We start from the raw sequence: 12,929 nt of genomic DNA on the forward strand, positions 1-12,929 counted from the left end.
CACATTCTGATTTTTGTCCCACTGTAGACAAGTTTTGGTCCAACATGTGGACACTGTATCCAAGAGAGTATATATTGAAGTGCTGCCAGATCTGAATTTCTGTATTTTGTTATGTGATACAGTTACCATGAATAAGTATAAACAAAAAAATATGTATGTGTGTGTGGTCTTACTGTGGCTGACTCATCATAACATATATCACTTTGCTGTACATATTTGGATATCATAAAACAGTAGAGAAATGACTTAAGGGGTTTCCAAAATATTATTTCTCAGGCTATATCTATACTACCATCTATGTTGGCAAAACTTATGTAGCACAGGGGGATGAATACTCCACCCCTTTGAGTGACATAAGTTACACCAACGTAAGCATTAGTGTGCGCAGTGCTGTCGGCGGGAGAGCTTCTCCCACCGACATAGCTTATGCCACTCACAGGGATGGATTTTTTATGCCGACAGGAGAGCTGTCTCACGTTGGCATAGAGTGTCTTAGCCATATGGCCTGCAGAGGCGCTGCTGCAGCACTGTACATGTAGACAGGGCCTCAGAAAACATCACTGTGATTCAGATGTGGAATTTAAAGAAATGGCTGCAGAACTCAGTGTTGTCAACTCCCTCAGTTTTATTACTGGCCTCACACAGGGGCACCAGCTTTGTATAATTTTTGGTGGTGCCCAGAACAGGTCTAAGTCCCGCCCCCCAACATCTGCCTTGTAAGCCGATATATATATTTTTTAAATAATGTAAAAATGTGAGGGCTCTGGGATGGGGCTAGTGATGAGGGGTTTGGGAGGGGCTCAGGCAGAGGGTTGGGGTGCAGGGGTGCAGGCTCTAGGATGGGGCCAGGGATGAGGAGTTCACGATGCAGGAGAGGGCTCAGGGCTGGGGCAGAGGGTTAGGGTGCAGGGGGATGAGGGGTGTGGGAGGGGCTCAGTGCTAGGGCAGAGGGTTGAAGTGTGGGAGGGTGAGGGCTCTGGCTGGGGATGAGGGTTTTGGGGTGTGGGAGGGGCTCAGGGCTGGGGCAGAAGGTTGAGGTGCAGGGGGTGAGGGCTCTGGCTGGGGGTGAGGGTTCTGGGGTGGGGTGAGGCTGAGGCTGAGGAGTTTGGGGTGCAGGCAGGCTGCCCTGGGGCTGGGGCCAGAGAGGATGACTCCCCCCAGCCCTCTGCCCCCCTGGAAGCAGCGAGCTCTGGGGGAGAGGCCCCCCTCTCTCCCCCGGCAGCACACTCACCTCGCACCACTGTCACTGCATGTGCTCCTAGGGCTCTTCTCAGGTCCAGAAAGCCCCTTCGCCTACCCTCTGGTGGGTGCCGGGGGGAGGGCTGCCATCACATGTGCACCTCCTCCCCTGCTGCTGCCCCTCACTGTAGCCTCACTAGGGGTGGGGGATTGGGCTGCCCCTTGCCAAGTGTGGGGCAGGAGTGGCGACTGTGGGCGGAGTGAGGGGCCTTGTGTTAGTAGAGGCTCATGCCAGAAAAGGGAAAGGTCCGAGGCAGAAGGGCAGGGGCAGCCTGCCCTGGCACTAGTGGATAGGGGGCACTAGGACCCTGTAGCGGCCACCAGTAGAGCAAAGGCAGCACTGAGCTGCAGGGTAGAGGCAGGGACACTCTGGGGCACAGGGGAGGAGCGTGGATGCAGCAAGTGGAGGCCGTGGGACACTTGTTTGAGGTGCGTGGGGGCAGCAGGCAGGGCCTGGGGAGAGACCCAGCCCAAACATTGGTGAAGCCAGGCCCCCAGGCCCTGTATTGCTGTAGCCTGGACACCATGGGCCCATATAACTCGCTGCCCTTGGTCTCACAATATTTATTTTTCCCCCTTCAAATCCCAGCTACTGGAGTCAACTGATGATGCAAGAATTGTCTTTCTTTTTTTAAAAAAAGTACATTTTTAGCCTTTATTAAGGTTGCAAAGAAAACTTTTGAAGCCATGACCTGAGTGTTCCTCAAAGCTCAGAATCAGGAAGGCAAAGAAACACACCCATAAATTTATTATTTTTAAAAACCTCATCATGTTTAAGCCAATCTGATGATTTTTTAATGTTTTGGGTTGGCAATATGAGCAATAGCTCATCTGCATTTATCGACTATCTGAGGAACTGTAGGTATGCACATTTGAGAAATGTGCACCAAAGAGACATTTCAATATAATCATAGATTTCTTTTAGGACAAAATGTAATTTTTTCTTTAATGATTTTTATTTGAAATAACTTTTTGCTCTCAAATTTAAGCCAATTATAAAAACAAATAAATAAGGTCAAAATCCAAACAAAATATTTCAAAATTATCAAAACAAAATGTTTCAATTAACCCCAATTGACAATTTGTTTTCGGATTATTGGCTTGTGAAAATGTAAGTTTTCAACTTTTTTTTTCCAATTTGGGATGGGAACATTTTTTTGAATTCTCAGAATTTTTCCCAGCATGGGACCATCATTTCCTACCCTGTTCCAGAAAATACTTTGTTTCCTCTAATCCATTTCATAGAATCTCAGGGTTGGAAGGGACCTCAGGAGGTCATCTAGTCCAACCCCCTGCTCAAAGCAGGACCAAACCCAACTAAATCATCCCAGCCAGGGCTTTGTCAAGCCTGACCTTAAAAACCTCTAAGGAAGGAGATTCCACCACCTCCCTAGGTAACCCATTCCAGTTCTTCACCACCCTACTAGTGAAAAAGTTTTTCCTAATATCCAGCCTAAACCTCCCCCTCTGCAACTTGAGACCATTACTCCTTGTTCTGTCATCTTCTACCACTGAGAACAGTCTAGATCCATCCTCTTTGGAACCCCCTTTCAGGTAGTTGAAAGCAGCTATCAAATCCCCCCTCATTCTTCTCTTCTGCAGACTAAACAATCCCAGTTCCCTCAGCCTCTCCTCATAAGTCATGTGCTCCAGCCCCCTAATCATTTTTGTTGCCCTCCGCTGGACTCTCTCCAATATATCCACATCCTTCTTGTAGTGTGGGGCCCAAAACTGGACACAGTACTCCAAATGAGGCCTCACCAGTGCTGAGTAGAGGGGAATGATCACATCCCTTGATCTGCTGGAAATGCCCCTACTTATACAACTTATTTCACTTATTGAAGTCTTTCATTTTACTTGTAACAAAGTAATAATTCAGCAGATACAAAATTTTCAGACAAATGAGATTTTAACTTAACTGTATCCGTTCAAACGCTGGTCACGACAAAGCAAATCAACTTCAGCTGGCACAAAATATTTTATTTACCCACCCATGTGCTCTCACATAGCATGGGCCTGATCCAACAGCCATTGAAATCCTGTTAGCATCAGTGGGTGCTGGGCCAGGTGCTATAACGGGAACAGCATCTGAACACTACAGCTTGCTTTAGTCTTAAGACTCTTAAATTTACATGCCCTGGTTGAATAAAGACCAGGGGCCCGATTCCTTGCTCCATTACTATTATTTTACATAGTTGTATCTCCCTGGACATCAGTGGAGTTATTAAAAATGATACAAAAACAATGAACCTCCTCCTTTAAGGGGATCCCATGAGTTACAGTGTTTTTTTCCCCTCAGTGTGTTGCTTTGATTGCTGTATATTTGGAAAAATTATAGAACACCAGAGATATGCTATTTATTGTGATTCATTGCTTGAGCTTAAATGGTTAAAAATTCATATGTTTTTTTAAATCATAAGGGCAAACCTGGTTCTTCTGGAATAACTGGTGAAAAAGGAGAAAAGGGTGACCTGGCCAGAGTGAAAATCAAAGGTAAACCTGTATTTATTATCATCCATTGTATTTCATGTACTGCATGCAGGATAATAACAGGAGAGGACTCCATGCCTGTAAAACTGCACAAACTCTTTATTAAAGCAGCCCACAGGTGCTAGAACTGAAGCCAAGTTCACACAGTTTGATTTCCTGGTGCCTCCTCCAAAATCTTTCCTCCTGCAACCTGTACTCCTCCCTCCAAATTCTATGCAGATATCATAATAGCTTGCCATTGCTGCTACCAAGTAACTATTAATATGTCACATGAACATTATTATTCAGGCACTTACAGAGACGTACACAGTTAGGACTGAGCAAAAATGGGAAATGACTGCCTAGGAAGGAGTACTGTGGAAAGGGATCTGGGGGTCATAGTGGACCTGTAATGGGGGGTGACTCACCACCACGGCGTCTCCTGCTGGCTGTCCTGGGAATTAGCTTGGGGTTTGCCAGTACACCCTTCTCAGATGGTGTGTCACCTGTTGTCTCATCTGTCTCCACCTCCAGGACCCTCATCACTCCCCGGACCGCGTCATCCTCTTCTGGACACAGCCCTCCAGCTGTGCCCCACACGCTTCTTTTCCCCCTTCTGGGGGACCGACAGTCCATAGTCCAACCACTTGCCTCAGTGGCAAACTGCAGTCCCGATTCTAGCTGCTCGTCTCAGTGGCAAACTGCAGTCCATTCACCGGTCACTTGCCTCAGTAGCAAGTGTGGGGTGGGGTGGGGGGGAAGGGAGAAACCCAGGCCCACCCACTACTCCCAGTCCCAACCCAGGGACCCTATAGCCGGCAGATTCGTACTGCCCCTCCTCCAACTCTGCCATCTCCTTCCCTGGGCCACTTCCTCACAGCCCCAGAGGAGCCCACAACCTCCTCTGCCCTCTGGCAGCCATCAGCCTGGAGTTTTCTCATATGCTGCTGACCCTGCCCAGCACTGCTCTGTCCATGGTGCACCAGCCCTCTAAGCAGCTAGTCCTCCTCCCTCAATCTCCAGGGAGTGACTGCCTCAGCCACCCCATCACAGGACCACAAGCTAAATATGAGTCAACAGTGTAACACTTTTGCAAAAAAAGCAAACATAATTCTGGGATGTATTAGCAGGAGTGTTGTAAGCAAGACATGAGAAGTAATTCTTCCACTCTACTCCATGCTGATTAGGCCTCAACTGGAGTATTGTGTCCAATTCTGGGCACCACATTTCAGGAAAGATGTGGACAAATTGGAGAAAGTCCAGAGAAGAGCAACAAAAATTATTAGAGGTCTAGAAAACATGACCTATGAGGGAAGATTGAAAAAATCTGTCAGGGTGGTTAAACACTGGAATAAATTGCCTAGGGAGGTTGTGGAATCTCCATGATTGCAGATTTTTAAGAGCAGGTTAGACAAACACCTGTCAGGGATGGTCTAGATAATACTTAGTTCTGCCATGAGTGCAGGGGACTGAACTAAATGACCTCTCGAGGTCCCTTCGAGTTCTATGATTCTATGAAAATGCAGTTACTGTGTGCATATAATTTCATTGGATTTAAATTGTTTCCTGAAATTCCCTAAGCCTGCCTGTCACTGCCACCACTCCCTAAACTAAGCACACTTCCTCACAGAGAAATTCAACATCTCCATGGCCTTTGGAAACCATCCTTCTATTTGTCAGAGTTACACTTAATCACTCAGGGATCAAAACCAATAGGTGATCAATCACACAACTTGAATTCTGAAAAAAATGTTGAATGAATTATTCTATGAATAAGAAATATAATGAATAAAGAATTCGTCACAAATAATTCATTATCTGTTTGCACATGTGTATGTGCTGCAAGGTGTTTGTGTGCTCTCACACACGTGCACAGACACTGAAGCAGCACAAATTATTCCTGGTTTATTTGCCATAGATTTCCTGAGACGGTGTGAATCCTTTGGAGTTAATATTTTTGCAAAGTTTAATTTTTGCAAATAGTGTATTTTCATAAATGTTCAGGGAAAAATATAAAACTCTTGCAATTAAATTACTCCACATTATTTACCATGCTCCAGCATAACACCATGAGTGAAATCCTGGCTCCACTGAAGTGGATAGCAAACTTCCCACTTAATACAATATGGAGAGAGAGATAGACCCACCTCCCATATGTCCTTCTGACATCCATATGATAAACTGCAAAGCCATGTGACAATTACATTTAGTTGTTTCATCTGCATTCTGCCCATAAATGCATCTCCCCAAAGATATATCAACTATGCTAACATCCTAAATCTTTGAGCAGTTATGTCAATCACTTAAAACAAAACAACAACAAAAACATTTCTGCCTTGTGTCCAAATATCCTCAAAACTACATTGCTTGGAGGTGCAGTTTACACCCCTGCATTACTGTGTGGTTTAAGGTTCAATATCTTGTAATTATGCATAACTAAAAACATTAATCTTACCTCATTGGAAAAGGGAGATTCCCAAATTGCTTCTAGCTCTTGCAATGTACTGCAATATCTGATTTTAAAGATGTGACATTTTTATGTACATAAAAGTTATTTTAGATCATTTATAGAGGCTTCATTAGTTTTAATTTGTCTCTTCTTCTGACCATCATACAGATAGATTATGCTAAATAATAGATCTGTCTTTAAAGGTAGAAGAGTGGAAGTCACAGTTCCAATAATGAAAAAAAATTCTCTAAAGCATTTGGAAACCGAACATATGCACAAACAGGACACATGGTGGTGTGATGTAGTATATTGGTTTTACTGACACTCATTTGGGTTGCATAATGTGGCCACTCCAAACTCACGGTAATTACGATCATGTAATCTAACCTCTTGCATATCACAGGCTAAAGGACTTCACCCAGTAATCTCTGCATCAAGCCAGTAACTTCTGTTTTAATTAGGATGTACCTTTGAGAAAGAGATCCAGTCTTGAATTAAAGACTTCAACCCACCACAATCCTAGATAAATTGTTCCAAATTAGGAGAGATTAACAAATTGCAGGGGGACAGGGATAACTCAGTGGTTTGAGCACTGGCCTGCTAAACCCAGAGTTGTGAGTTCAATCCTTGAGGGGGCCACTTAGGAATCTGGGGTAAAATTAGTATTTGGTCCTGCTAGTGAAGGCACAGGGCTGGACTTGATAGGTAATAATTGGAGATATACCAATCTCCTAGAACTGGAAGGGACCTTGAAAGGTCATCAAGTCCAGCCCCCTGCCTTCACTAGCAGGACCAATTTTTTTTTTGCCCAGATCCCCCCTCCCTCAAGGTTTGACTCACAACACTTGGTTTTAGGCCAATGCTCAAAAACCTGAGCTTCTCCCTGTCCCCCCCCATTGTTAACTCTCTTCTTTGGAAGACTCTTTCAAGGTCCCTTCCAGTGCTATGAGATAGGTATATCTCCATATATAACAGAGGAAGAAACTTAAATCTTTCATTAAAGAAATCCAACTTTATGAGCTAAAGAAAATTTTTGTAGAACCTCAGACATTTTGTCCAAATATCAATAATGATTACCTATCATTCAGATGAGCAGAAAGAAATAGACAAACAGCTGCTATATATATTACTCTAAGCTTCTTTTTAATTGTTTTAAGGAATAAAAGGAAAAAGAGGCCCTCTGGGGGCTCCAGGGCTTCCAGGCCAAAAAGGTACTGCTGGCAGAGATGGAGATCCAGGATTGCCTGGAGAGAGAGGAATTCAAGTATGTTTAACTTTGTTAGAAGCTGTTTCATTCTTTGTTTTGAATTAATTTCTCATTTTACTAAAAAATCAGTAAATTTCCAAATTATTTACAGATTAAACTGTTTTCTATTTTCCTAGTAACCTGTAGCTAACTGCTGACAAATGAAAAAATCGAACTTCCTTATACAGACACTGCTCTTTATTTTAGGGATCTTAGGTGTATTTTCTGAATATACTGTATCTGCATGATGAGATTGTGAATACACAAACGCTACTCTGATCCCATTGCCTTCAATCTCTCTCCATTAACTTCCTCCTTCATGCCCTAAAATTTGGCCCCATCCACTCCACTCCAATGAGTTCCTCTGGGTAAAATCCCAAGATTCCCTTCTCCACTGTTCTCTTCCTCTCTGTGGTCTTTGACTGGTGAAATCTTTGCTGTGAAAATCACCTACCTCATTCTGCTCTGATTGCTTTCAGGCCTTCATGAAATCATTCCACTCACTCCCTTTTCAAGTCAAATTCAAGGCTTGACAATGTAACATCTCCTTAGCTCTTTGCTTTGGTCTCCTTTTTGGTCACAGTCATCTCCTGTGATTTCTTTGCTCTACCCATCTACTCATCTAGATCTCCCCTTTGTCCTTATCCTACACACATCTATGCACCTTTCACATTCTGTGTATGGAACTCCCTTCCTGATCTCAGCTGCTAGTCCACCTCCCTCTCATTCTTTAAGTATCTTCATCAGGGTGCTTTATAAAGGATAGCCCCATATACAATACAAATAGTTATCAACCCAGTTCCATGCACTAGCCTCTTAGTAATGTAATACCATGGATATCACAATCAAGCAACTTCTCCTGACATTTACTGCTTGTGGACTTGGCATAAAACAGTTCATATTACAGTATGTGATTCACAGACTTCTATAAAGTAAAACAAATATCTCAAAATGATTGTTATTTTAAAAATCTTTATTTGCAGCCTTCCACCCTGTTTGCCACTTCTGTTTTACTCTTGTACATCTTGGTGTTCAGCACACACACAAACTCATTTTCGACTAAAGCCCAGCTTAACCTTCCAATCCTGCAGGAATGTGTGGTGCTGATACATTCTAGTTTGTAGCCATTCTCCACTCTTAATTTTATTTTAATTTGCTTAAGTGGCAGAGAAGCCTGAGGCATTCAGATCATGGGTTTCCTTTCATATCCACCTTCAAGGTAAAAAGGGCCAGGCAAGGAGGCCAGAGAATTAGGTTAGCTAAGGCCATTATTTCATTAGCCAAGCAGTAAACTGGTGTCAGAGAAGAACAGAGTTCTCACTCTCAGGTTGGGTGCAGCAAGTCAGATACTTTATTATCTCTAGCAATTGTGTGGAGGAAGAGAGCTAAACAGGTCTCTCACTAGGTAAACAATTACAGCAAGCATTTATACCTTTTGTTACATACAGTAATGAGCAACAGCTGCATTTGTTTATACATAGGTCATCCTGATATCTTATTTTTCTCACCTCTATTTAGACTATAGTCTGCATTCCATACTTATCTAACACAAGGTCTCAATAACTTCTCACACAGTTCTTTCCCACTCGCCTCACACAATCCTCGCTTCTACAAATCTCACGTTATTAGGGTTACAGCTAGCCTGACTCTTGCTCACATAAGGAGATTGTGTGGATTTGAAATCCCCTTCAAATCCCTGTCAGTTCTTTTTCTACTTCCACACTGGTGTACAGTCCGTTGAGCCATGGAGGCATAGCTTCCATGTGTATCTATCTACCAGATATTCCTATTAAGACAACCTTGTTCAGAGCACAGACTTTAAGGGTTTTCCTTTAAGTTGTACATCAGGTGTACAGAAATATTTAGCTTTGATCAGGACTTCAGTTTCAAAATGTTTATCAACGACTTGATTGTAAATGATCTTAGACCAGATTCCACTCTCAGTTACTCCTCGTCAACTCCACTGACTGCATTGTAACTAAAAGTGAAACTCACTTCTTGGTGAATGGCTTGCTCAAGGTTTTCCAAGCCATTAACTATCTCCAATACTCATGCATGCGTTGAGCCAAGCAGTCCTGTGGTCTGTCCCAAGGAGGATTCTAGCCCCTACAGCTACCCTCACCTAATTCCCTGCACAAAGCCCATTCACTCAGGCTTTGTGCAGTGAGTGGGGAGGGCAAAGGAGGGATTGGATCTTACCCAGAGAAGAAATTGGTTCTGTATTTCAGGGCCAACTACATGTAGAGTACTGTAAAGTTACTGAGCCTATATTGCAGTTTGTAAGCCTACCACAAGATTAATTAAAAAAAAAATCACCATGTATCATCCATTTAGTCATTTTGTTGTGTAACCAAAGATTTTTCAAATATTGCTCTAATAGTGGAGTTAATGAAAGAAAGCAAATGGGCTAGTCTTACGGAGCTTATATATATTCTTTTTTTTTTAAATAGGGTGATGGTGGATCAGCACTGCCAGGTGATAAAGGATTTCTTGGGGCACCAGGACTTCCTGGTTCAAGAGGGCCTATAGGACCATCAGGTTTGGGATTTCCTGGCCCACCAGGAATCGGGGGTCATCCTGGAGACCCAGGAAGTACTGGTATAAGTGGGCCACCTGGTCAAATGGGTCAAAAAGGTAAGTTTGAATCTTAACATTAAAAACTCTCTCACTGAGTATGTGCTTGGTAGGATTCAAGTAATCTGCATTTCAACTGGGATATCTGCATTCAGGAGCAGACAGAGGTGAGGCAAAAGAAACGTGAAATATCTGTGAATGTTGATTCACTGAGACCCTGAACCTATACACCCATACACCTCTACCCCGATATAAGGCTGTCCTCGGGAGCCAAAAAATCTTACTGTGTTATAGGTGAAAATGCGTTATATCGAACTTGCTTTGATCCGCTGGAGTGCGCAGCCCTGCCCCCCCCACCCCCCGGAGCAGTGCTTTACCATGGTATATCCAAATTCGTATTATATCGGGTCACGTTATATCGGGGTAGAGGTGTCCTTGTGTGATGCTGGTGGGACTACTCTCTGGAGCAGGGAGTATTAATCTGAATAAAGATGTGCAGGGCTGGATGAAGGAACAGGGAAAAATGACTCAGTATTTACACAATATAAAGCCATTGCTGATTCACAAAGTAGTGTTAGAATAACTTATGGGAAGATGTCAAACAGACAGACAGAGAAGGTGGAATAACATATGAAAAAGAAATAATAGATCAAAGTAGTAAAACTGAGATTAGTAAACACGTTGTAAATATGATTTCCATATGCCAAATTTTAAGTATATACAGTACAATATTTAATATAAAACTGCAGTTCAAGTTAGCTACGTGATTCCAAAATTTCTAACTTCTATATTCTCAATTCTTTTGCTTTCAGTATATTCCTGTTAATTTTGTGAATAAATCTTATTTATTAATACAAATTGCTATGTGGAAAGCTAATTCTATCTAAAAATTACTTGGTTAAATCTGGTTAATTTTTTTCTCAAATCTAATAAATCCAAATACACCTCTACCCTGATATAACGCGACCTGAAATAACATGAATTTGGATATAACGCAGTAAAGCAGCGCTCCGGGGTGGCGGGGCTGCGCATTCCAGCGGATCAAAGCAAGTTCGATATAACGCGGTTTCACCTATAACGCAGTAAGATTTTTTGGCTCCCGAGGACAATGTTATATCGGGGTAGAGGTGTATAAATGTTTACTTCCTTAACTGATAGGGATCCTCATTTGAATAAAGTTAGAAAGATTTGGTCTTTATCTATATTTTATAATTCCAGTTAATGTAGACTTTTTTAAAAAAGCAAGTATGTATTTAAATGTTAATACTGAAGTCGTTACACTCTCCTGCACTTTATGGTAGACAAACTATGGTTGAATTTCAGGTTTCCATCTTGCAGATTCCTTCCCTTATGAACCTTTGCATTCTCCCCTGATCTTCCCGAACTTCCTTCTCTGTTACTTCTAAAGATCACTTACCTTGTCCAAGAGACCTTGACTTTCAATTAAACACCTTTATTGTTTTATCAAACATCTTGTGTATGACAAACTTTTTCCATGTTTGATTTACACAAGCACCAAACCATGGTGAATTTTCCAGTTCTTTAATTTTCTTGGGGCCCTCTTTCCAAATACCGTAGCTCAATGATACATAAATTCTATTTTGAACAAGCAACAGCTATCACACTCACCCCCGTTTGCAATAACAACCCAGACAGGGTGAAGGCTATTAATGAAGTGCCCTTTTTGGTTCTATACTGCATGCTCTGCTATCACACTGAATTGTTTCTCTGCAGAATGTAAAGATATTGTAGCAGCTAAAGGAAAAATTTAATTAATTTTTAAACGATCACTGCTACCTCTATGTTGCTGACACTATTGGTTTACTTGTCTGATATGCATGGGGTCAAAACTTGTTCTGGGAATTCAAAACTAATCTTAACCTGAACATCTCAGGTAGCAGATCAGTGGAGCCTGTCATTTCAGTGTTAAGGCAGCTTTAACCAAGAACAAAATGCTTTGATGCAATATAGCATTTAGTGGATATTGTGGAATTGCCTTAATTGTAGGCAAAGCAGAAATTTACATACTTGAGATTAGAATGTCATCTTCAAAGTCTCTGCACCTCGTCTCAGAGAATATTTTAAAGACAATATTTTTATTGCCAACACCACAGAAAATAAAAATATATTATTTAATCTCTGCAGAATATATTCCCCATACCAACAGTTGATCAAGTTACTAATATAACCTTATACCAAATGTATAACAAGAACATTACAATTAAAATACCCCTAAGGTTAAAGAATATGGAAATAACTATTTGCATAAATATTCTATAATCCTTATAGTTTGTACATTTCGTTAATGACAATATTGACATGTTTGCAAACTTTACAGTAGATATTCAAACTTGGTTTATTTGCGTACAATTCTTGCATAATGTTTTTTTTCCTCTTGTTTCAGGTGACATCCACTGTTATGTTCCACCATATCCTGGAAGTCCAGGCCCTCCAGGTTTTCAAGGGGCTCAAGGTCTGTTTATTCAGATGGGGAAATGGGGGTGTTCTGATATTTAAAGAATTTATCAGTGTTTAAATGATGGTGAGTTGCTACTGAAAACTAGCCAACTAGGAAACCGTAAACCACATGGTGAATGCTCTAGTTCAGGGGTTCTCAAACTGTGGGTCAGGCTTCGGTCCCCCCTCCTGGAGTGATGTATTAATTTTTACTGTTAAAAAGGGGCTGCAATGCAATGAAGTTTGTGAACCTCTGCTCTAGTTATTGAAGCGGAACACAAAAGGTCTCAAAATGGAAGATTGTAAATAGACAGGAATAGACTGTAAACTAATTATAACCACAAATAATTAAGGACTAGGCTATGGCCCAGCTTGTGTGGCCCCAAAGAGCATGAGTGGGTGGAAGCTCCCCCCTTGCAATGGCTACCAGGGTCACGAGTGGCCACATGAGGAGATCAGCATATGTGGAGTTGCTACAGCCACAAATTTAATTAA

At 42.0% G+C, this 12,929-nt stretch overlaps 1 protein-coding gene across 4 annotated transcripts in view; it reads left to right on the forward strand.

The window, feature by feature from the left end:
* Positions 1 to 12,929, forward strand: part of COL4A4 (collagen type IV alpha 4 chain) — a 72,950-nt gene that overhangs the window by 13,341 nt on the left and 46,680 nt on the right. For all 4 annotated transcript variants that reach the window (XM_039487521.1, XM_039487522.1, XM_039487523.1 and 1 more), the window contains exons 12-15: positions 3,660 to 3,732; positions 7,315 to 7,421; positions 9,854 to 10,037; positions 12,382 to 12,450. In XM_039487521.1, coding sequence (XP_039343455.1) covers positions 3,660 to 3,732; positions 7,315 to 7,421; positions 9,854 to 10,037; positions 12,382 to 12,450 — 433 coding nt within the window. The remainder of the gene's footprint in view (positions 1 to 3,659; positions 3,733 to 7,314; positions 7,422 to 9,853; positions 10,038 to 12,381; positions 12,451 to 12,929) is intronic.

The sequence above is a fragment of the Mauremys reevesii genome, linkage group 9 (genome assembly GCF_016161935.1).
Source record: "Mauremys reevesii isolate NIE-2019 linkage group 9, ASM1616193v1, whole genome shotgun sequence".
NCBI classification, from domain to species: domain Eukaryota; kingdom Metazoa; phylum Chordata; order Testudines; family Geoemydidae; genus Mauremys; species Mauremys reevesii.